Source organism: Acinonyx jubatus, chromosome A2 (assembly GCF_027475565.1).
Source record: "Acinonyx jubatus isolate Ajub_Pintada_27869175 chromosome A2, VMU_Ajub_asm_v1.0, whole genome shotgun sequence".
In the NCBI taxonomy this organism is placed as follows: domain Eukaryota; kingdom Metazoa; phylum Chordata; class Mammalia; order Carnivora; family Felidae; genus Acinonyx; species Acinonyx jubatus.
This window is the reverse complement of record NC_069383.1, coordinates 148,273,353-148,298,645: the sequence shown is the minus strand read 5'-3', so window position 1 is coordinate 148,298,645 and position 25,293 is coordinate 148,273,353. Positions and strand designations below refer to the sequence as shown.

Sequence of the window (25,293 nt, the reverse complement as noted above, 5' to 3'; positions counted from 1 at the left end):
CAGACCCAGGGAAGGCTAGGATCCTTCTTCCCGTCCCTGGCTAGAGCTGAGAGCCTGTCCCCATAGTAACAAATCTGCCCTGAGGAAGGAGCCCTGCCCTGCCTGTGGAATTGTCCTGAGTCATCGCTTTGGGCTGAGGCCATGGGAATAAACCATCCTGTGGCAGGGGAGGAGAGAGCCGTCAGCCCTGGCCTATACCAGGGAGACCTGAGAAAGTGGGGCCAAGGAGTGGGTGCAAAGTGGCCACAGCAGGGGTTCCCGGCAGGCGTAAGTCCTGGAGCTAGCCTTCCCTGATGGCCTGGGCACACTGCCCTCATCCTCTGGGCTGGTTCTCATGGTATGAGGGCTCTGGCACATTGTGCCAGCCAGCAGGCCCACAGCTGTAGGTCTGAGGCCTTCAGGGAGTCACGAGGGGGGAGGCTGGGGAGGGGCAGACCTGGCAGGCTGACAAGCAGGGCGGGCCTCGATCAGGACAGCCCATAGGCGGGCTCACGCTAAGTTTCGCTTCCCGCCACTGCTGCCAGCAGCAAGAACCAGCCAGACTGCACCCCGAGTCATTGCTGCCTGCCTGCTACTCGGTAAGTGAGGACCCCTACGGGGATGGGGCAGGGTGGGAAGACCCCACCCCCCCCCCCACCCAGGCCCAGACTAGGTGGGCGCTAGGGGAGGAGCCAAGCCTTCCCCCAGACAGTTGAATGTGCTGGTCCCCCTTAGGAAGCCACCCCACCTTCTCTGGCTTCCTGCTCTGGAAACGGGTCTTAGAGCTCACCAACAGTGCTTGCCTGAGCAGAGAAGGCCAAAGATGTGTTCCTGCCCGCCCCACCCCCACCCGCCTCAGCTCTTTCCACTGGTCACTCATATAGCCCCACCCCACCCCATGCTCCTCCCCAGGCTCGGCAGCAGGTACCCACCATGGGCTCGCAGGCCCCACCGCCGGGTCCCGTGCAGACCCTTATCTTCTTGGACCTGGAGGCCACTGGCCTGCCTTCCTCCCGGCCCAAGGTCACGGAGCTGTGCCTGCTAGCCGTCCACAGATGTGCCCTGGAGAGCCCACCCACCCCTCAGGGGCAGCCTCCCACAGTGCCCTCGCCGCCCCGGGTGGTGGACAAGCTCTCTCTGTGCGTGGCGCCAGGGAAGGCCTGCAGCCCAGAAGCCAGTAAGATCACGGGCCTCAGCACAGCTGTGCTGGCAGCACATGGGCGTCAACGCTTCGATGCCGACCTGGCCAACCTGCTCCAAGCCTTCCTGCAGCGCCAGCCACAGCCCTGGTGCCTCGTGGCGCACAACGGCGACCGCTATGACTTCCCCTTGCTCCAAGCAGAGCTGGCTTTACTAGGTCTTGCCAGTGTTCTGGACGGTGCCTTCTGTGTGGATAGCATTGCTGCCTTGAAGGCCCTGGAGCAGGCCGGCAGCCACTCGGAGCACGGCCCAAGGAAGAGCTACAGCCTGACCAGCATCTACACACGCCTGTATGGGCAGGCCCCGCCGGACTCCCACATGGCTGAGGGGGACGTCCTAGCCCTGCTCAGCATCTGTCAGTGGAGGCCACAGGCCCTGCTGCGCTGGGTGGATGCTCACGCCAGACCCTTCAGCACTGTCAAGCCCATGTATGGGGTCGTAGCCTCTGCTGGAACCAAACCAGGACCATCTGCCACCGCAGCCACTGTATCCCTGACTAGAGCCAGGGACACTAGTCCTAAGCTTGGCAGGGGCAGGAAGCCCAAAGCCCTTCTTCCAATGGAGGGCCCTGGAGCCTCACCCAGGGAGGGCTTGCTGGCCCCACTGGGCATGCTGGCCTTCCTGACCTTGGCAATAGCCACACTGTATGGGCTGTCCCTGGCCACACCTGGGCAGTAGGCCAAGAAGGAAAGTCTGACTAATAAAGACGCCCCCGCAGCACTGAGTGGCCACTCACGTCTACCCTCCTTGGCAGCCTTAGAGCCTCCTGCACCTCTGCCCACACGCTCAGGCACCTGGGGAGGGGGACACGGAGGGTGCCACAGTCTTTGCCTTCACCCTCTCTAGCAGGATGGCCAGACGTCTGAGCCCAGGGAAGGCAGAGAAAGCATGTAAATCCAAGAGGTGGATGAAAATGGTACATGGCCTAATGCCCTGTCCCAGTAGCCAAGGCTCTGAAGAAAGTAGGCAGCAGCCCCAAATGTTTGCATTTATTATAAACAAAGGTGCAGACCCTAGGCTCTCAAACACATCAACAGGCACAAAGCTAAGACAGATCTGGTGAGATATTAACAGAGGAATGGGGAACACCGAGGTATTCGTGTCTGGGCCAGAGCAGCCACCGAGGCCCCCCCGCACCTTTGGTCCAGACAGCCCCTTGGCCCAGGTGTCCCAGGTGCCAAGACACACTGTGGACTCGGGTTTGGGAGCTGGATGTTCTGTTGAAGCTGGTGACGGGAGAAGCAGGGACTATCAGAGGTCAGACTGTGGGCCAGTTTTCCTCCAGGACTCAGGGGTCTCAGCCTCACAACAACTATCATACACACTTTGAAACAGAAAACAGGCAAAATGTTTGGCTAAAAAGGAAATAACACTGCAGGGAGGACACCTGAGTGTGCCGGTGGACAGAGGCTACCCTGCCTACCTGTGATGGGGGTCATGGCCAGCCAGGGCAGCCAGAACTGTGGGTGGATGTAGCCCTCTGGGCGGTGCCAGGAAGAATGCAGGGACCATCCAGTCAGACAGTGGTCAGGGACGGGTGGGGCTCTGCCTGAAGCGTTTTGATCTCAGGAGGCTGCCCACCCTCCACTGGGCACAGCACAGGATCTGGGGACTATGGGACATCTGCTGAAAGGATTAAAACCCAACTTAGCCAGGTCCCAAACCTCACCCACAGGCCTGCATCATAGCTCTGTTTCTCTGAAGAGTCCCCCACGCCCTGGGGAACAGGCCATGGCCTCAAGCAGTGGCTAGCCACTCCACCGAAACTGGAACATATATGCACGCTGCCCACGGAAAGCTGTACTATCCTAGCATGACACAAGCCCCACCTGGTCTCCCTGGGGTGGTATGGAAAAGAACTCACCCCAGTCTTTGAATTTTGTTTGAGATTTCAAAAGAGCACGATTTCAAGTGAGGAAGAGAACAAAGTAGGGTCCCAGCAACTCTGGCAAGGACTGCTTCCCACCACGTCAGCATCACAAGAAGTCTCGTGTACAAACAGGACTCACGCACCACGCACGGGGAGAAAAGGACCATGCCTGCGTACCCAGTCTCACACGCGCACGCACCCACACGTACACACACATGGTGGCAGCCCCAGATGCAGGGACATGCTCAGGGGGCTGCCTTCGGGGGGTCCATGTAGGCTGGGTTGTAAGGAGGCTGGGTGGCAGGGTAGGGCATGGCCGCACCTCCTGAAAATAGAGAGGACACTGGTTGGTTATGAGCACGGGGGCTGCAGTGTGAGGGGGCAGAGGCAGGAGATTTAGGGGGTTCAGGAAGGGTCAGAGCTGGCAGAGCTGGTACTCACCGGCCAATGTCTCATGGTAAGCCGGGGGGCCCAACGGCTGGGCGGGGTAAGGTGGTGGGTACTGTGTCGGGTAGGGTGCCGCTGGCATCCCTGGCTGCGGGGGCATGGGGTGATAGCCCTGGTACGTCGGTCCGGGGTAGCTGGGCGGCACACTTGGAGGCTGAGGGTAAGGGGTGTGTACCACGGTGGTGGCCGTGGTGGTGGTCACAACCGCTGCAAAGAGAATCCCAGTCAGGACCACTGCCACCCCTCGCTCGGGCTTAACCAAGCCAGGGCGCCGCTCAGCTCCCCTTGCCGCCTGGGGTCTGCGCCCCATACACCAAGGGTCACGGCGGGGTGGGGAGGGGGTGGGCGTGCTTACGACGTGGCCGGCGGCACATCTTGTAGAGATAGCAGCAGGAGCAGGTGAAACAGATGATGACGGTGACGACAGAGAGCACAAAGATGGTCAGGCCGATGGCTACGGTTGCCCCAAACCTGCCAAAGAGCCGATCATGACCCAGGGCCTCTCGCCCCTGCCCAGGACAGAGTCCACACCCCACCATTCCCAGGGGCACCCCTCTTGCCAGAGGAGACTCTGGGCGACACAGAGCAACATCTAGGTTGTGTAGCTTGAACCTCTTTCAGAATCCGTTTCCTCACGTGTAAAATGGGGTTTGTCTTATGAGTCTGTATAAAGCACCCAAGGTCTACCCCTCTTGCCCCGCCCGAGGAGCACGGCAGGGAGTTCTTCCGGCGCCTCCCCACCATACACCCGTCTTGGCCACCTCCGCCTAGTCAGCAGACGGTTATCGAGCACATGCCACAAACCAGAAACTCAGCAGTGGGTGAGACAGACCCGCCCTTGGCCTCCGGAAGCCCACAGCCCAGTGCAGGAGGCAGATGTTGAAGGTAAAATGACTGTGGAAGCACAAGGGACAAAGATGGGGAGAAATTCCAGGAGAGCCGAGGTCAGTGTGGCCAGAAGCGTGAGGAGAGGCACGAAGAGAACACAGACTCAGCACTGGCCCCGGAGTAGGGCTGCTGGCCTCCCGGAGTGACAGTGAGCCTGCTGGATGCCAAGCACTGTACCAGTGGGTGGGCTCCTGCACTCTGGCCAGTATTGCAGGCCGGTGAACAATGAAACAGGTAGACGATATGGGCGTGCTGGAGGTAATCTTGCCTTCCGGAAGGGCCTGATGCCGGGCCCTCAGCAAGGACCACAACAGAGTGGAGGGGCTTTAAGAAAGAAGAGTTTTGGGCAGGAAGGTCACTAAAATTGACTTTCAAGGGCAGACAGAGACCCTTGTTCTCCTCCACAGGTGCCAAGGGACCAAGCTCTATTCTAAGAAAATGTACATGCTTGCTGACTGCACCTAAAACATGGAAGGAGCAGGGTGCCTGGGTGGCTCAGTCGGTTGAGCGTCCAACTCCTGATTTCAGCTCAGGTTATGATCCCAGGGTTGTGACATCGAGCCTTATGTCAGGCTCCATGCTGAGCATGGATCCTGGTTCAGATTCTCTCTCTCTCCGCCCCCACCCCGTCCCCTCCCCTCTACCCCACTCGCACTCTCTCTCTCTCTAAAATTAAAAATTAAAAAACATGGAAGGAGGGGCACCTGACTGGCTCAGTTGGTAGAGCATGAGACTCTTGATCTCAAGCCGCACACTGGGCATGGAGACTACTTCAAAAACAATTGTTTTTAATTAAAAAATAAAACTTGGAAGAAGCTTGGCGAGCTGTTAGGGCCTCTGCCTCTACTGAAGACCCAGGGGAAGGCTGTGACTCCACCCCGCCCTGCCCCGACCTGGGGGGAGAAGCTGCCCCTCACAGTCCGGAGGGGCAGCACCACCTCAGCAGGGCCCCTCACAGCCCAGGGACAGGTGAAGAACAGACCTTTCATGCTCTGGACTCCAAAATACACAACCGCATTTGCAAAGCAGGAACCACTGGCCACTGTGCCGGCCCCTCACCTTCCCCTGACTCACAAGCTCCTCCCAGGCCCTCTGCTGCCCCCAAGGAATGGAGAGAAAGAAACACACACACACACACACACACACACACACACACACACACAGTATGGCGCCCAAGCTCACCCCATGTTAGCCTCTGCCTTCACTCCAGGGCAGCCAGGAGCCCTGGACTTCCCCTCTTTCCATCATGGGCCACTCAGTTTCAATCTCCTCCCCTTTCGAGGAAAAGGAAAGCAGATCTTGGCCCTCCCCTATCCCTGACGTCAGTGGCAGGAAGAGCAACACAGAGCTCTTAAAGACACAGCAAGGCCCAGCTGCACCAGAGGGGCCAGGAGCAGGCAGGGAAGCCAAGTGTTCAGGTGGTCCTCCCAGAGTTGTGTCCCCAGCCTCACGTGCCCCGACCTGGCCTCTCACCAAGGCTATCCATCCGTCCTCCTGCCGAGACGCTGCCATGGGATCTGAGATGCCCTGAGTGCCCAAGCCACACTCCTGCTCGGCCCCAACTCAGCCCACCAGCCCTGTTCCAGCTGTCCTCCTTGATGGGTACCTTCAGTGATCTAGGCCCACCAGCAACCCCCAGGGCCTCCTGGATGACACACGAATCCCCTCAGCACCCCCTCTCCCACCAGCACATGTTCCAAGCCAGTAGCCTACCTTGCCAGGATGATGTAAGTGCCTCCTCAAGTGCCCCTGGCCAACCTGCCAGGTCTGATCATGTCATTCCTGCTCAAAAGCCTGCTATGGCTCCTATAGCTCTCAGGATCACACAGGAATTCGCTTTATAATCTACTTGTTAAACTGTATCTGGGGCACCTGGCTGGCTCAGTCAGTATAGCACATGACTCTTGATCTTGGGTTGTGAGTTTGAGCTCCACATTGCGTGTAGAGATTACTTAAAAGTAAAAAAATTGGCGTGCCTGGGTGGCTTAGTCAGTGAAGAATCTGACTCTTGATTTCGGCTCAGGTCATAATCTCACAGTTTGTGAGATTTAGCCTGGCCCAGGGCCCCATGCGGACAGCACGAAGCCTACCTGGGATTCTCTCTCTCTTTTCTGCCCCGCCCCTGTTTGCACGTGTTCATGCATGCACGTTTCTTCTCTTAAATAAACTTAAAAAAAAAAAAAAAAAAGCTCAGATATTTTAATAGATATAAATAAATAAAATATTTTTTTAAATTTTATTTTAAAAAAATTTGGGGGCACCTGGGTGGCTCAGTCGGTCAAGCATCCAACTTCAGCTCAGGTCATGATCTCATGGCTCATGGGTTCGAGCCGCACATCGGGCTTTGTGCTGACAGCTCAGCTTCTGTGTCTCCCTCTTTCTCTGCAACTCCTCCACTCGCACTCTGTCTCTCTCTCTCTCTCAAAAATAAATGAACATTAAAAAAAATTTTTTTTGAGAGAGAGAGAGAGAGAGAGAGAGAGCATAAGTGGGGGGAGGGGCAGAGAGGGAGGGTGACAGAGGATTTGAAGCAGGGTCTATGCTGACAGCAGAGAGCCTGATGTGGGGCTCAAACTCACAAATGGTGAGACCATGACCTGAGCTGAAGTAGAATGCTTAACTGAGTCATCCAGGCACCCCTAAATTTTCTTTTAGAGAGAGAGAGCATGGACAGGGGAGAGGGGCAGAAGGGGTGAGAGAGAGACAGAGAGAGAGAGAGAATCCTAAGGAGGCTCCACGTTCTGCACTGAGCCCAACACAGGGCTCGATCCCACAATCCTGGGATCATGATCTGAGCTGAAATTAAGAACCGGATGCTGAAATGACAGCCAGCCAGGTGCCCCCCCCCCCCCACCACCAAAAAAAAAAGTCTTAAAAAAATTTAAAAATTAAAAAGAGATAAATTATGTGCATCTATTTGTACTTATCTGTACATATATTATAGTTTACAAAAAAGGGGGGGGTATCTAGGATTTGTCTCACCAGATAGTAAAACTTACAATAAGACAAATTTTAATCTTTAATTAATAAAGTCTAAATAAAATAAAACTTGTGTGGTCTGGGGCTCCCACCTTACCTTGTTCTCTGTGCTCTGGCCACATCACCTTCCTTTCAGCTTTGCAAAGCCCCATACTGTATCTTACCTCAGGGCCTTTTGCACATGCAGTGCCTCCTGCCTGGTCCACTCTTCTCTTTGTCTCACCCCCATGTAATTAATTTCTGTTCACCTTTCAGAACTCAGCTCAAAATATTATTTCATCAGGAACACTTCCCCTGACCATGCAGATAAGTTCAGGTAAGAACTTCCTGTCTACCTCAGTTTATAAACACTCAGTGTGAGCATTTGATTAACATGTACCTTGCCTCCAGCCGTGGATTCACAGAGGTACAGACTGCACCTGTTTTGGGCCATCACTGTAACTCCAGTGACTAGCATACAATAAGTGTTCAATAAGTATCTAATGAATGAAAAACTCACTCAGGGACCCAGGGGCAGCACCTCGTAGAACAGCAAGGCATGATGTTCTGGGGAAGGGTAATATTTGAGGGGTGGTTGCAGTGTGGCAGGGGTCTGTGGTACCAATGGCCACAGTTCCAGTTGAACCATGCCTCTGAGAGGAAGGAATGATATTCCCAAGGTTGGGGCTACCTCCCAGATCAAAGACACCAAAGGGCAAGTTCAAAAAATAGAGTCAGCCCAGGCAGGGAGCAGGTGGGGCTGAACTGGGGGGTCCCAGAAGGCCAAAGACTCCCAATGTTCAGACTGGGAAAAGGCCATCTCTGGAGCAGGGACACCAGCACTTTCACCATGATGCTGGCAAGACAGGGGACTGGCCATGACACAGTGGGTGTGAGAGCTGCAGAAAGGATGCTGGGAGGGCCAGGACAGGTGCACCACTGCCTCATCTCACCTCAAGGACCTGTATGCCTTTCCCACAAACTGTCACAGCAGAGTCAGGATGGAGGGTCAGCAGCAGCCTGCCTGGGGTCTGAAGCCATGCATCCTACCAGTCAGGTGCCTAAAAACATGCCAATCCTGCCTGACCATCCCATGAGTAGCAAGGGACTGGGAAGGGACAATGAAATCAGGATCCAAAAGAACCATGACAGAGGAGCAAGGAAGCTTTGGGGAGGGAACAAGCCAAAAAGGGACACAGCCACTGACCATTCAATAGGGCAGGATGGGGCTCACCTACCAAAGGTGGGGAGCAGGCAGAAGACTTGGGCCAACTCCAGGCCCATGGATAACATGGCCACACCATAGGGAGCACAGTGCCACATTCAGGGAAGATATCACCCATCCAGGTTGTGACAGGCAGAAATAGTCTCATCTGGGTCCCTGTGCTCTGGGCTGGTGCCTCATTCTTGGGGAACCCAAGGAGTCACTCACAGAGGCAGACAAGGGGTTTTTCCTTCTATCGAGGCTTCCCTGGAGCTCCCAGCCATGGCCTGGGCAGTAGGTGCCGGACCCACCAAGGAGCCCACACTCCAGTGGATAAACAGCACCCTTGGCCGAGGGGGCAGCACACAGATGCCCACCTGAGAGAATGGACAGGCAGCCACCTGAGGGCATTCACAGAAGTGTCGTTGGTGACCGTGCCCTTTTACCTGCCCGGTACCTGCTTCCCAAGCCCTAAACCTTTATTAAGACAGGTGTCATGTGAGACACAGGGGCTCTGGTAAGAAAGCAGAGAAGAGACGGGGCAGAGCAGGGTGGGGGCAAGTCAACAGCATTACTGTCAGCACTTCTCAGTGGGCAGCACATCTGGGGCAGGAGGCATGAAGGGCAAAGGCAGGGCAGGAGGCACAGGCACCCCCACCAGGCAAGTGGTGTGCACGCTGCAGCGTGTGGCCCCGCTCACCAGTTCCGTGACTGGTGCACACCTCAAGAAGCGACAGGTGCTCTTGGGCTCATCCCAGTCACCTCCCTAACTGCCTGCCACAAGCCCCAGCAGTCATTCCTCCCATGCCCCTCAGGGACCTTGTTCTGCAGCGTCCCCTCTGTCCCCTTTCCCAGCCTAAGTCTCCGCCAGCACCGAAGAAGCCCTTCTTCACCCTGACTCCTCCTCCAACTCCTGTCTTACTCCTCACTGGTTCACAGCCAGATATCTCCCTGAAGCTGTCTACACTCACTTCACCCTACTCATTTCCAACTCACTCTTCAATCCACTGCACTGAACGGCTCCTGCCACAGGTGCCATGGCCTCTGTGGTATGGCATCCACATTTCTCAATACCCCACGGACCGGGCGTCTTCCTCCTTCCTCCCACTTTTCTGAACCCTCCCGCTCAGCTCCTCCTGAGGCCATTCTTCAAACGTTGCTGACCCTCAGATTCAGTCCTCAACACACTCCTGCCACCCAACCTGAGCCCTTCACCCCAAACCCACTCCTTGTCCCACATCCTCTCACAGGGCCAGACCTCTGGCCCTGTCAACAGAGACCAGCTTCCCCCACGCCTCCCTAGCGCAGCTGCTGAATGCCCGTCTCCAGCCTCATAGCACCCCACCAAAGCCAGTCTCCCTCTGGCCTCCCAACACCTTGGACTGGGAAGCCATGGCTGCCTCCCACTAGCCACCCGCCACCCCGTCCCTGCCTGCTGCCTTCATCCTCCATAGAGCAGCCAGAGTGGTCTTCCTAAAACACCATTCAGACGAGCACTGCCCAGAACCCCATGCTGCCCGCTGTCCTCAGGACAAGGCCCACCCCTGGGCTGCCCCCGGCCCACACTGGCTAGACATCAGAACATCCTGTGGGGCCATCTGAAAGCCACAGTTCTGGGACTCAACAGTGGAAGGGCATTCCCTGGATGTGGAGGGAGGGGCTCATCGAGGCGTCAGTCCCCAGTCAGCCAAGGGGGCAGGATCAGCCAGCAGACGGGAGTACAGAGGCCGGGCCCTGGGCACTGAGGAGGGACCACAGGCTGCACTTCTCTCCTCCCCACTCCCAGGTGCCCCGTCTGATTCCACATCCACCCAGGCCCACAGGGCAGGATGGGGCAGGCAAGCACCTGGACCCCCGTGCAAGCCCTGAGCCCAAAGTCTCTTCCTCCTAAGGGGCAACCAGGCCTGGGCAGATCTTCTCCCAAAAGGGGCTTCTAGATCCACCAGGGCAGGGGCAGGCGGCACGTGGAACAGGCCCCACCAGGAAAACGCACCAGTGGCTGCACGCTTACTCCATCTGCATGAAACGTGTGTCACAACACCTGGTCATGGTGGCAACAAGACATAGCAGGAAACTGGCCAAGGGAACTGAGCTTTCAAAGATTGGGTTGTTCCCTGGCCCCCTGACAGAAGGGCCCTGACACAGCAACCATAACTCACAAGCCCAGACACGGGGACTGGGTGTCATCGGTTGTCCCAGCATCTTCACCGCGCTCCATCATTACCTCACCACCGTGCACCTGCACCACCATCGCCCACCGCCATCACCCCGTCACCTCTTCACCCATCACTGTCGCCCCGTCACCACCATTGCCCTGAGACCATCACCACCATCACTGTATCACCATCGCCACCAAAGCCCCACCGCGTCACCACCATTGCCCCGTCACCGTCACGATCACACCATCCCTGTCACCACCGTCACCATCATGCTCTCCCTATCACCTAGGTCAACATGGACCCCTACCCTTGGCCTTTCAACTGCCAACCATAGTCCTCCCATTCCTAAGTACGATGATTGAGGACACAACTTTCCAACATGAGGAGCAAGGGACCTGGTGGACAGTCTCTGGGGCTAGTCACTACAATGACCCTGCGGCATCCCAGTCCCCCCAGCCCTCACTCTAGCCCGTTAAGCCCCTTGTCATCTTGGCCAGGAAGATGCACGCAGCCTGCAGGTTTTATTTACCCTGACATGGGGTCGCTGTCCAAGCTGGAACGGAACCTCAGCGCTGAGCCCAGCTGCTCCAGTGGCTCTATATCAGTGGACACACTGCAAAGAGGAAAAGTCACAGTTAATACATCCGAGCCCCACCCAGCATACCAGGAACAAATGCTACCTTAGTGCACACACACAACATGCACGAAAGCCAGTCCTGTACGGGGCCAGCAAGTAGCCCTAATGGCCTCCTGAGCACGACTATCACACACACCAGGATCTCAGGCTAGAATGCCACACATTCTTCTTTTTTTTTTTTAATTTTTTTAATGTTTATTTTATTTTTGAGACGGGGGGGGGGAGGGGCAGAGAGAGAGGGAGACAGAATCTGAAGCAGGCTCCAGGCTCTGAGTTGTCAGCACAGAGCCTGACACAGGGCTCAAACCCATCAACCATGAGATCATAACCCGACGCTTAACTGACTGAGCCACCCAGGCGCCCCCACACATTTTTCTCAAGTGCACATGGAAACGTTCTCCAGTACAGACCACAGGTAAGGCCTGGCAGGCTCAATAGATTTGAAAAGATTGGTATCATACAAAGTATCTTTTCGAACCACAATGCTACTAAGCTAGAAATCAGCAAAGGAAGATTACCATGTCACAAAGTTAAAAAAGAAATGGTAGGGGCTCAGTAAAGCGTCCAACTCCCGATTTCGGCTCGGGTCACCATCTCACAGTTTCGTGAGTTTGAGCCCTGCGTCAGGATCTGCACTGACAGTGTGGAGCTTACTTGTGATTCTCTCTCTCCCTCTCTCTCTGCCCCTCCCCTGCTCGTGCTCTGTCTCTCTCAAAATAAAAAAAAATTTTTAAGAAAATTATTAATGAATTACTGTTAATTGTGCTAAATGTACTATTGATACAGTGATTATATTTCTTTACAAAGGACTCATTTGTATAGATAAAAACTAACATTTGAGGAGAAATTTTTATGATGGTTTAATTTTTATTTTGTTTTAAAATAATGAGGAAAAGGGGCACCTGGATGGCTCAGTTGGTTGAGCGTCCGACTTCAGCTCAGGTCATGATCTCACAGTCTGTGAGTTTGAGCCCCGCGTTGGGCTCTGTGCTGACAGTTCAGAGCCTGGAGCCTACTTCGGATTCTGTGTCTCCCTCTCTCTCTGCCCCTCCCCCACTCGCACTCTGTCTCTATCAAAAAATGAATAAACGTTAAAAAATTAATTAATTAATTAATGAGGAAAAAAAGTGGTGGAAAGTGTATGGTCAGAGTGTCGGTAACTATGGAAGCAGGTCATGGATGTGGAGTTATTATTCTCTTGTTTTTGTATATATTGAAACTTTCCAAAATTAAATGAAGAACAAAATTCAAAAGCATGAGGAACAACTACACCCTAAATTTGAAGGAAAACTGAAGCTGAGGAGAAAATACTTTTAAAAAATCAGACAGCAAGGGCTCCTGGCTGGCTCAGTCAAAAAAGCATGCAACTCTTGATCTCCAGGTCATGGGTTCAAGCCCCAGGTCGGGTATAGAGATGACTCAAATAAATAAAACTTAAAAAAAAGAATCAGTATGTAGGCTTTGGTGAGCAATAACAGAGCAGAGGATGCCAAGCTGGTGTGTGGGAGGCTGGAAAGAGAGACCCAGGGAAGCTAACCCGGCATCTGAGGCCCTGTTGCTCCCGAGGGCACTAGCCAACTTCAGAGGGGCAGCTGAGGGGCTGAATGGAGATTGGACTCAGAGCCCACCAAGTGACGATGATTCTCTGATGATTCCCACCAACTGGGGATGAGACCTAAAGAGCTGCACCCCAAGAATAAGGGAGAAAGTGAGCAGAGAGCTGAGCTCCTAATCCTCTTGGCCTCTGCAGTTAGGCCAAGGTGGTCTGAGAGTGCCGTGTCCCTGCAAAAGCAAGACTTCTCCTCAGAAGTCCTGAGCTCCAAATTTCTACAGTCAATTTTGCAAATGTAATGTTAGGCACACATTACAAAGTTTTCAGAAACACTAGGACACTAGACAACATGAATACAAGACCAAAGAGAAAGGGACACGTGGGTGGCTCAGCTAAGTGTCCAACTTTGGCTCAGGTCACGATCTCATGGTTCGTGGGTTTGAGCCCTGCATTGGGCTCTGTGCTGACAGCTCAGAGCCTGGAGCCTGCTTCAGGTTCTGTGTCTCCTTCTCTTTCTGTCCCTCACCTGCTCACGCTCTGTCTCTCTTTGTCTGTCTCTGTCTCTGTCTCTGTCTCTCTCTCTCTCTCTCTCAAAAATAAACAAACAGGAGCACCTGGGTGGCTCAGTTGGTTGACTGTCTGACTTTGGCTCGGGCCATGATCTCCTGGTTCGTGGCTCTGAGCCCCACATCAGGCTCTGTGCTGACAGCTTGGAGCCTGGAGCCTGCCTCAGATTCTGTGTCTCTGTCTCTCTCTGCTCATGCTTTCTCTCTCTCAAAAATAAATAAACATTAAAAAAATTAAAAAATAAATAAAAATAAAAAATAAATGGGGCGCCTGGGTGGCTCAGTCGGTTAAGCATTTGACTTCGGCTCAGGTCATGATCTCGCGGTCTGTGAGTTCAAGCCCCGCATCAGGCTCTGTGCTGACCGCTCAGAGCCTGGAGCCTGTTTCAGATTCTGTGTCTCCCTCTCTCTCTGACCCTCCCCCGTTCATGCTTTGTCTCTCTCTGTCTCAAAAATAAACGTTAAGAAAAATTTTTTAAAAATAAATAAATACTTAGCTTCTTTAAAAAATATATATAAAAAATAAAATAAAAAATAAATAAACAATCATTGGGGCACCTGGGTGGCTCAGTTGGCTAAGTGTCTGACTTCAGCTCAGGTCATGATCTCATGGTTCATGAGTTTGAGCCCCACGCTGAGCTATGTGCTGACAGCTCAGAGCCTGGAGCTGCTTCGGATTCTGTGTCTCCTCTCTCTCTGTCCCTCCCCTGCTCGTACTCTGTCTCTCTCTCTCTCTCTCTCTCTCTCAAAAATAAACAGGGGCGCCTAGGTGGCTCAGTCGGTTGAGTGTCCAACTTTGGCTCAGGTCATGATCTTGCAGTTCATGGGTTCAAGCCCCACATCAGGCTCTGTGCTGACAACTTGGAGCCTGGAGCCTGCTTCGGATTCTGTGTCTCCTCTCTCTCTGTCCCTCCCCTGCTCGTACTCTGTCTCTCTCTCTCTCTCTCTCTCTCAAAAATAAACAGGGGCGCCTAGGTGGCTCAGTCGGTTGAGTGTCCAACTTTGGCTCAGGTCATGATCTTGCAGTTCATGGGTTCAAGCCCCACATCAGGCTCTGTGCTGACAACTTGGAGCCTGGAGCCTGCTTCGGATTCTGTCTCCCAGTCCTGCCACTCCTCTGTCTCTCTCTCAAAAATAAACATTAAAAAAAAAATTTTTTTTTTAAGTAGTCAGAAAAACCATATTGCTTGCAAAGGAGCAATCATTAAACTGTCAACTGGTTTCTCAACAGAAATAATAGACAACAGAAGACAATGGCACGGGGTGCCTGGCTGGCTCAGTTGGAGGGGTATGCAATGACTCTTAGTGTTGTTGTTTTTTTTTAATGTTTATTTATTTTTGAAAGAGAGAGGGAGAGTGCGAGTGGGGGAGGGGGAGAAAAGTGAGGGGGACCCAGAATCCGAAGCAGGCTCCAGGCTCTGAGCTGTCAGCACAGAGCCCAATGCGGGGCTCTAACTCACCAACTGTGAGATCATGACTTGAGCCAAAGTCAGACACTTAACCGACTGAGCTACCCAGGCGCCCCAGTATGCAATGAGTCTTGACCTCAGGGTCATAAGTTTGATCCCCATGATGGGTGTAGAGATTGCTAAAAAAGTAAATAAATGTAAAAAAAAAAAAAAAGAATGGAATGAAAGCTTTAAAGTGCTGAGAGAAGTTAGTAGCTGCCAACCTAGAAATCTATAACCAGGAAAAATATACTTTGAGGAGGAAGGTGAAATAACGACATTTCCAGAGAAACAAAAACCAAGAAAATTTGACACCAGCATACCTGCATGAAGGCAGAAGGAACATGATCTCAGTTGAGGCTTAAAGATGCAGGAAGCAATAAGAAGCAGCGAGAAGATAAAGATATGGATAAATGTAAATAAATATTCACTGTCTTGTATGGAAACCAATTTGACAATAAATTTCATATTGAAATAAATAAATAAATATTCACTGTCAAAAACAATTAAAATACTGTCTTTGAGGCTTACAATGGTTATACAAGAGATAAAGAGGGACATTACATATGATAAGATGAACAATTCATCAGAAAGTCAAACCAACCCTAAATATGTATGCACCTAATAACAAAGCATCAGAACTCATAAAGCAAATATTGACAGAACTCAAACAACAAACATATCTGTGGTCTCCAGTAATCAATAAAGCAAGCAGACAAAACCAAAAGGCAGAAAAGAACTAAACACTATTATCAACCAACTTGACATGACACTTATAAAGCACTATACCCAACAACTGCAGAATATACCATTTTTCAGGTTCATATGAAACATTTACCAAGGTACAGTATAGGTTGGGTCATAAAATGAGTCACAATAAATCTCAAAAGACTTAAATCTTAAAAGAAAACAACACAATGAGGTATCACCACACATTCATCAAAATTACTGAAATTAAAACCTAGGCAATAGCAATGATCTAGATCTTGACTGAGATATTATATGTGAGAAGTATACATTTATTAAAACTCATCAAACTGAAACATTCAGACCTGTGCATTTTGCTGTATGTGATTATAGCTCAATTTTTAAAAATGACTTACAATGCCAAGTTTAGAGAGGATGTATAGAAAACTGGGACTCTCATACATGGCTGGCAAGAGTGTAAATGGTACAGTGTTAGAAAACTGGAAGTATCTGCCAGTATCTGGAAGCTGAACACATGCACCAATGACTCAGCAATTTTACTCCAAGATATTTACCCAAAAGAAATATGTTCCTTCGAAATTTTTATTTATTTAAATAATCTCTGTCCCCAATGTGGGGCTCAAACTCATGACCCTAAGATCAACAGTCACATGCTCCTCCAACTGAGCCAGCCAGGCACCCCAGAAATATGTTCCTTTTTTTTTTTTTATGTTTTATTTATTTTTGAGGGAGAGAGAGACAGAGTACGAACAGGGGAGGGGCAGAGAGAGAGGGAGACACAGAACCTGTAAAGCAGGCTCTAGGCTCTGAGCCATCAGCACAGAGCCCGATGTGGGACTTGAACTCCTGAACCATGAGATCATGACTTGAGCCAAGTCAGAAGCTCAACCAACTGAGCCACTCAGGCGCCCTGAAATATGTTCCTTTTAAAAGGCACCAAAGAGGGGCTCCTGGGTGGCTCAGTCGGTTAAGCATCTGACTTCAGCTCAGGTCATGATCTCACAGTTCTTGGGTTCAAACCCCACATCATGCTGAGAGTTCAGAGCCTGGAGAATGCTTCCGATTCTGTATCTCCCTCTCTTTCTGTCCCTCCCCTGTTTGTGCTCTGTCTCTGTCTCTCAAAAATGAATAAATGTTAAAAAAAAAAAAAACTTAAAAAAATAAACAATAAATAAATAAATGGCGCCAAATATTTGCCTGGGTGGCCCAATTGGTTGGGTGTCTGACTTCAGCTCAGGTCATGATCTCAAGGTCCATGGGTTCAAGCCCGTGCCAGGCTCTGTGCTTTAGATTCTGTGTCTCCCTCTCTCTCTGCCCCTCCCCCACTCACACTCTGTTTCTCTCTCTCAAAAATAAATAAACAGGGTGCCTGGGTGGCTCAGTCGGTTAAGTGTCCGACTTTGGCTCAGGTCATGATCTCGTGGTCTGTGAGTTCAAGCCCCGCATCGGGCTCTGTGCTGACAGCTCAGAGCCTGGAGCCTGCTTCGGATTCTGTGTCTCCCTCTCTCTCTGACCATCCCCCGTTCATGCTTTGTCTCTCTCTGTCTCAAAAATAAATAAACGTTTAATAAATAAATAAATAAATAAACGTTGGAAACAGAATTTTTTTAAGGCACCAAAGGTTTGTGAAAAAGAGTTCTTAATATCACTATTAGAATGGGGGGGGGGGAAGAATAGCAGAAGCCTAGTCTAATAAAAGGTGTCTTAAAAAAAAAAAAAAAAAACTACAGCAGGAGAGCCTGGGTGGCTCAGTCAGTTGAGCATCCATCTTTGGCTCAGGTCATGATCTCGCAGTTTGTGAGTTTGAGCCTCGCGTCAGGCTCATTGCTGTCAGCAGAAAGGCTGCTTCAGATCTTCTGTTCCCCAACTTCCCGCCACCCCCCCACCCCCAGCTCTGCCCCTCCCCCACTAACACTCTCTCTTCTCAAAAATAAATAAACATTAAAAACCACACACATACAAAACTACAGCAAACATTTTTTAAACAGGAAATGATGAAAGCTTTCCCTCTGGAACCAGAAACAAGAATGCTACCTATCACCACTTTCAATCATCATTGTACTGGAGATCCTAGCCAGTGTAATAAAACAAGAAAAATTAATTAAAAGTATAAGAATTGGAATGGAAAAAATAAGACATTAACTGTACATGATGTGACTATTTTTGTAGAAAATTCTAAAAAATTTCAATTAAAATCACTCAAATTAATAAGTAAATTTAGTAAAGTTTCTGGATACAAGGTCAATTTATTAAAATTTATTACCTTTCTCTGTATCAATACATAATGAGAATTTTAAACTATACTACTTACAGTACTATGAAAAAGACTGAGGCACCTGGATGGCTCAGTTGGTTAAGCATCCGACTTTGGTTCAGATCATGATCCCACAGTTTGTGGGTTCAAGCCCCATGTGGGGCTCTATGCTGACAGCTCAGAGCCTGGAGCCTGCTTTGAATTCTGTGTCTCCTTCTCTCTCTCTGTCCCTCTCCCACTTGTGCAATCTCTCTCTCTCTCTCTTTCTCTCTCTCTCTCTCTCAAAAATAAATAAATGAACTTAAAAGATTTTTTTTTTAAAGAGTAATTACCTAGGAGAAAGTACAGATGCAGGAAAACTATTTGACAAAATTCAAGATCCCTTCATGACTAAAAGTCCAAGCAAACTAGAAATAGAAAGCAACTTCCTCATTCTGATAAGAGGCACCAATGAAAAAGCTACAGCTAGCATCATACTTAATACTGAATGTTTTCTTCCTAAATTGAGACCCAGAAAGAGATATCTGCTCTCATCACTTCTATTCAACATTGCACTGGAGGTCCCAGCCTGTGCAATGAGGCAAGAAGGAGCAAAAGCAATACAGAGTATAAAAGAAATAAACAGTAGAAGAAAAAAATGGAATAAAAACAAACCAAAACAATATGGTAAGTTAAAAAGAAAGAAGTACAGAATGAATAGGAGAGAGACCAATAAAAAGCACAAAATAAGATGGCAAATATAGTCCCAGTACAATATTACACTAAATTTAAATGAAATGCTCCTGTATTTTAAAAAATTACTGGAATGGATTTCTTTAAAAAAGACACATGCATAAATGTAAGGACACCAAAAGGTTGGAAGTAATCTTCAGGTGTGGCTGGCAGTGTATGCAGCCTGGTGTCGCCATTCCCAAGAGCACTTTCTTATTCAGTAATTACATACATCTCACTAACCTGGCAATTTGCTCCCATGCACACTTCCAAAAAATTCTCACATGGTTCCATAAAAGGAGATAGGAAGTACAGGAGGATGCCCATCACAATTATCTAGGATAGCAAGCTTAGGACTCAGACCAAAGAGAACGACACCACAGGGGTGGGCACAGGCCGGATGTACACAATGCAACATGGATGGGTCTTACAGACGCTGTGCTGAATGCAAAAGGTAAAAGAGTTCATTGTACCCACAAAACAATGTACATTTTGCAAAGCACAAAGTGGCTCTCTGCCCCTCTCTCCCACTTGTACTCTCTCGCTCTCAAATAAAATTAAAAAAAATAGGGGCGTCTGGGTAGTTCAGTCATTTAAAGCATGTGACTTTGACTCAGGTCATGATCGCACAATTTGTGAATTTGAGCCCTCATCAGGCTTTCTGCTGTCAGCACAGAGCCTGTTTTGGATCCTCTGTTTCCCTCTCTCTGCCCCTTCCATGCTGGCACACACATGCACATGCACACAGGCACGCACGCGCTCTCTCTCTCTCAAAATAAATAAATAAATAAACTTAAAAACAAATGGGTGGGAGGGGCTCAGTGGCTCAGGGGCTCAGCCCCTGAGTGGCTCAGTCAGTTAAGGTTAAGCTCCGACTTCGGTTCAGGTCATGATCTCATGGTTGGTGGGTTCGAGCCCTGTGTCAGGCTCCGTGCTGACAGCTAAGAGCTTGGGAGCCTGCTTTGGATTCTGTGTCTCCCTCTCTTTCTCTGCCCCTCCCCTGCTTGCACTCTGTCTCTCTCACTCTTTCTCTCAAAAATAAATAAACATAAAAAAAAATTTTTTTTTTAAATAAATAGGGGCACCTGGGTGGCTCGTCAGTTAAAGGTCCGACTTCAGCTCAGGTAATGATCTCAAGGTTTGTGAGTTCGAGTCCCATGTCGGGCTCTTTGCTGTCAGCCAGAGCTTCCGATCCACTGTCCCTGTCTCTCTCTGACCCTCCCCCACTTGCGCAAGCGTGCATGTGCATGCACTCGGTCTCTCTCAAAAATAAATAAACGTGGGGTGCCTGGGTGGCTCAGTCGGTTGGGCAACCAACTTCACTCAGGTCATGATCTCACAGATTGTGAGTTCGAGCCCTGCATCGGGCTCTATGCTAACAGCTCAGAGCCTGGAACCTGCTTCGGATTCTGTGTCTCCCTCTCTCTCTGCCCCTCCCCCACTCACGTTCTCTCTCTCTCTCTCTCTCTCTCTCTCTCCAAGAGTAAATAAACATTTAAAAAATTTTTTTAATTAAAAAAACATAAAAAATAAAAATACAAATAAATGAATAAACTTTTAAAAATAAAAAATAAATTAAAAAATTAATTTAATTTAATTTAATTTAATTTAATTTATAAATAAATAAATAAATAAAACCCAAACCATGAAAAGGACATACACACTGGTAGCCTATGGAGTGAGAGGGAAATGGAATGGTCATGTGAGATTAAAGTAAATATGTAAGATGACAGGGGCTGGTCTTGCCCAAACTGATGATAATCAACCTGCCATGAGCTGAGAAGTTTGACCATCTCAACCGTTTCTATACCTGCGACCAAACATAAAACACAGATGTGGCAAAGGGAGACCTTGGGACCAGCCCATGAAACAGCCTAAACCGAGATGCAATGCAAATCCAGGGGCCAGACCAAGAGGACACAGGCACGGCGCAGTGAGACGTGCCTTCCAGGGCCCACAGGATGATACCTACACAAATCACATACAATCCTCCACCAGGTGCATGCACGAACTGTGGGGTACACTCACACCAAGGCATGCACCTTGCTGGTACAGGTACACATCCAGGTACATACCCGGGGTGAGCCACAGGGCCAGCTGAGGCCACCAGCCCCGAGAAACCTGCTCAGCCCAAGGCTGAGTGAGGTGGGTGAGCTGCAGTCCTCTAGGGTCGCAGGGAAAGGGGCAAGGGGCTAAGTGAGCAAGCTCTGGGGAGCTCAGCCCAGAATAGGGGCACCCCCTTTGAGAGACCACCCCCACCCCTGGTCCAGTGCTCTACCACCTCGAGGGGGCTGAGAGGCCGGAGGGGCAGGGCTATTTCCCTTTCATGTACACTCCTGCTCGGGGCAGGCTCAGGCCTCCCCCACTGCGACCACCGGGCACCCACCTGGCCTCAGGCACAGAACACTTTTCCTCATCCCACACAAATTTCTTCAGCACATCAGAGCAGCAGTATTGTTTGTAACAGGTGCCACAGCAGAAATCAGGACAGGACTCAGGGAAGAGGATGCGTCCACGGGAAGCCACACACACTTCACTGTGGACTGGAGCAGAGAAACACACTTGTTAATCTGTGGCCACAGGGCCAGGCCTCATGCCAGATCTCAGCCATGTCCTGGCTAGCACAGCCCCTTTCCCAGCACTGCCAGCAGGCAAAAGCATCTGAGCCATCTGTGAACCATCCTAGTCATTGGCCACCTCTAGCCGAAGCCCCTGTCAGCCTTGCCCTCTTCCCTGTCCCACAGCAGAGCACCTAACCAGCCCCCTTTCCTCCCCCACCAGCCACTTGCCTTCTGATAGAAGATTGACCTTTCTAAGTGGGAGTTTGACTGGGCTACTTCCTGCTCTCGGACCATCCCTGGTCTCTACTGCCTCAGGATCAAGTCCAGAGTCCACAAAACAGGGTTTGGACTGCAAAAGGCCTTGACGGTCACTCCAGCTTTCCAACTCTACCCACATTCTGACTATATTCTTCATGCCTGCTTCCCATTCCCCACCTTCAAATCTACTCATCCTACAAGGCCTCACTCCAGGCCCCCTCCTCCAGAAACTGCCCAAGCCCAGCAATCACAGAGCTGAACAGTAATACCCCCAACTAGCTGCTGGGGCCCAGGCACTGGACCAACTAGTTCTCAATCCTTATTCCCTCTCCTCACCTGGGCCTGGGCCCCTGCTAGACACTGGACTGCAGGGGCCTGGCCCTCACAGACCACACGACAGGCTGTCTCCAGACCAACTCCCCATTGGCTACAGTTACACCCACCATATAAGAGTCTGTGAAACAATTAGCCCTGGGCTAGGGCTGCAGCGGGTACCTAGAAAATGTTTATGCCCTCAGTGGCCAGGGCTCCGAGGCAGTGGCACCACTAGGAGTCCCAGAACCATTACAAGGCTCCCAAGCAAAACTGGGATCTAAGGATATTCCCCCAGGCTGGGGTATAGACAACACTTCACTGTACCAGGCCATGCTGAGAGGACCTGGCTGACAAGTGTGGGAAGTGACCAGGGCTTTGAGAGACCACAAGCCTTGCAAACTTCCAGGAAGATGCTACAGCCAAATGTTCCCATGCATCCTGAGGCTATATTAGCAGAGACCTAGTGTCCACCAGCAGGAGGGGGCAGTCCCGGATCGTGCCTGGGCAGACCCCCACTTAGAACACCCAATCCAGTAAGGCCCAGATGACTGTGGTAGCTGATAAACCATGAAGTGTGGCTACTTCACCTGGAAACAGTGCTGACACAGCACCTGGAACCCAGAGACCCAGAGTGGCCAGGGCCCCGGGGCAGCGTGCAGTGTCTGGAGACCATGTACAGAGCAAGGCCCACAGAAAGAGGCACTGAGTGGCCTCCCTGAGAAGAGATAACTAGGAATGGGATGGGGGCGGGGGAGGGGTGCTCTGCTCTTGGCAGGTTCAGGCAGAACCCTGCTCTGGGCAAAGCTGCAGGCCAGAGGAGCTGACCACTACCAGGCTCACCCTGGTAGTAGGTAGGATAGTAGGTATGGTCAGCATGGCCCATGCTACTGGGTTACTCGGGTGAGCCACCTTCAGCAGGGTCTTTACAGCCTTTACAGTCACGGCCCAGCCTCCAAGCTGGGACTGAAGACACAACGCTGACGCTGTCTGGGCCAAGAGCCCATGACACAAATGCTCTTCTGGGCCCCAGACACTTCCCAGTGGAGGAGGCTTCCCAGATCTCACTGGACCAGGGACCTGGGCTCCATCTTCTCACTTTCCCACCCCAGGTCCCCACATTCATCTCAGCCCCCAGGAAATAAAGCCCTTCTCCTAGAGGAAGCCACTCACCCCAGAGGGATCATGCGCTTCCTCTGGCTGGGCAAGGGGTTGTTCCAATTCCTACCCCTAAAAGGCCCCCAGCCTGGCCTCCTCCGCCTGTGAATCATCCGTCTACCGTCAACACACACACAGTGATGTTTCCTCCAACCCCGGGAGACCGGCCTCAACCGGGCAGGGGCTTCCACCAGTAAACAGAGCCCAAGGGAAAGCCTCTGATGGAGGGGCCAGGCCTCCCTGCTGCCACCACCCTAGGCTAAGGACTGGCGGGGACTCCTACCCCAGCCCCTGGGGACCCAATCCCTTGTAACACGTGAGGGAGCACAGACCCCACCACCACCACCACCATTCCCGGGCAGAGCAATGGTGGCAACTTCCTAGGGTCTGGGCAGTGTCAGTTCAGACTGGGAGGGGTGCTGCGGTGGAGGTCAGGTCAGTCCTGAGGGTTGGCTGACTGCCTCGCGGTTAATGGGGTGCGGGACACTGTGGGGATGGTGTTGCCTGGGCTCACGCCAGGGGCGCACGGACGTGGCTGCCCCGCTCCCCTACACACTGTCCCCGCCCGGGACAAACTCCCCCCACCCCCAAAGGCTCACCACCTGGAGGCGGCGGGAGCAGCAGCAGCAGCAGGAGGATCCGTGGCCCGGGGACACGCGCAGCCATAGCTGGGTGGCGGACGGACAGAAGAACAGACGGACAGAAGAAACAGGGGTCGAGGTGCAGCCGCAGCCTCAGCGACCCGTGCGGCCACCGCTTCCTCGCCCCGCCCCGGCGGCCTGTTCCGGGAACCCCGCCCGGAGGAGGGAGCGGAGGGGAGGAGGGCGAGGCGAGGGAAGGGGAGAGGACGCCCCTCCCAGCCTGCCGGCCAGGCCCATGTCCAGGGGCCAAGCAAAAACTATGGCCCGGGGCCGTTTAGGACGCTGACAGGCGCCTGGCGACCACCGACGTTGACTTTTGTGCACGGGACACTTTCCGCTCCCTGCCCCGCTCCCCCTCCACCCCGAGCCCCAGTTCCTAGCCCTTGACCCCAAGGGGGTCTCCACTGGAATCTGCATCCTAACACTTGGGAGGCTGGACACAGCCCCTCCCCTCCCCGTGGCCCTGGGCCCTCCCATGTCCCTCATTCTGCATTGGAGGACCAGGTGAGGTGGTGGGGACAGTGCCCAGAGCAGACCTGGGCACACAGTAGGTACTCAATAAATGCCAGTCCCTTCTGCAAGCCTAGCCCATCACCTCACCCACTGGGTTGATACCTCTATCCCTTCAGGCATCCTACCCGCCCCCCCCCCCCCACACACCCCTCCCAGCTCCGGGCAAGCCTGCTTCAGATGGCCTGGTCTGAGGATGGGAACTGGAAGCTCCCAGGCACACCAGGCCACCTCCTGGCTCAGGGGGAGTCTGTCTGGGCTTCATCCGTGTCTGCTCCAGACCATATGCTCACACAAGACACCTTGAGATGGGGCAATGGCTAACGGTGGCTCTGCCACCCACTGTGGAGCAGGGGTCTGGGCAGAGCCAGGGAAATCGAGAAGTCTGTTCCAGCTGCTATAACAAAACATCATAGATTTGGGGGCTTGTAAACAACAGTTCTGCCCACTGAGAAGTCCAAGATCAGGCTGCTGGCAGATTCTATGTCTGATGAGAGTTTCCTGGTTCATAGATGATTGTCCTTTCCCTTTGTTTTCACTTGGCAGAAGGGCTCAGGGACCTCTCTGGGGCCTCTTTTATAAGGGCACTAACCCCCATTCATGAGGGCTCCACCCTCAAGATCTAATCACCTCCCAAAGGCCCCACCTCCAAATACCATCACTTTGAGGTTAGAATTTCAACATATGAATTTTACGAGGACACAAGTGTTCAATCTATAGTGAGCATTTTTTTACCCAGGGTTTCTGACCTGCCTCCCACCTGCACCGGGCGTATCTAGTACATTATACTCAAGGCAGAAAACATGAAAGGTCACGCTAACGGGGCCCTGGAGCCAGGGCATACATCCTGTGCACCACACCACATGTTTCTCACCTGAGGACAGAGTGAGACCTGAGAGGGCAACCTGGGGTGTCCTCAGTGCAGTTCCCCAGGCCAGCGTGTGAGAGGAGGGAGGAGGGGGCTTGGCCACCACCTGGCCGGGAAGGGCTCCGGGCTCAGCACACAGGGCAGAAGCTGACTATCCCTGGTTAGAATGAGGAGCCCTCCCTGTCCTGCCACGCTGCCTCTGCCCCTCAGCAGCACGGCCTGAAGCTGGACACAGCCCAGGTCCCCCTTCCCCATGCACAACAGACACCACGTGCTCACCTCCACGTCACTGTCCAGCTGTCCTCTGACCCCCCACCCCATTCCACTCCCTGGGTGTCCAGCCTCTACCTCCCACAGACTTGTCTCTCTTCATAACCCAGTCCTTATCCCCAGCAAACTCCCAA

General features: G+C 52.0%; 2 protein-coding genes across 5 annotated transcripts; one reads left to right on the top strand and one right to left on the bottom strand.

The window, feature by feature from the left end:
* Positions 1-88: 88 nt before the first annotated feature.
* TREX1 (three prime repair exonuclease 1) lies at positions 89-1,903 on the top strand. Its single transcript, XM_027038650.2, has 2 exons — positions 89-578; positions 892-1,903. Exon 2 carries the CDS (start codon positions 913-915, stop codon positions 1,855-1,857), a length of 945 nt encoding a protein of 314 aa, XP_026894451.1. The 5' UTR covers positions 89-578; positions 892-912; the 3' UTR covers positions 1,858-1,903.
* A 250-nt stretch (positions 1,904-2,153) lies between these two features.
* SHISA5 (shisa family member 5) lies at positions 2,154-23,746 on the bottom strand. Of its 4 annotated transcripts, none has more exons than XM_027038651.2 (6): positions 23,470-23,658; positions 20,968-21,124; positions 11,235-11,318; positions 3,852-3,967; positions 3,491-3,703; positions 2,154-3,374 (listed from the first exon to the last, which is right to left on the bottom strand). In XM_027038651.2, exons 1-6 carry the CDS (start codon positions 23,534-23,536, stop codon positions 3,295-3,297), a joined length of 717 nt encoding a protein of 238 aa, XP_026894452.1. In that variant the 5' UTR covers positions 23,537-23,658; the 3' UTR covers positions 2,154-3,294. The 4 variants fall into 4 exon arrangements, with proteins under 4 accessions (XP_026894452.1, XP_026894453.1, XP_053075426.1 ...); XM_027038652.2 differs by having other exon boundaries at positions 23,473-23,657; XM_053219451.1 differs by lacking the exon at positions 20,968-21,124 and having other exon boundaries at positions 23,473-23,746.
* Positions 23,747-25,293: the final 1,547 nt, after the last annotated feature.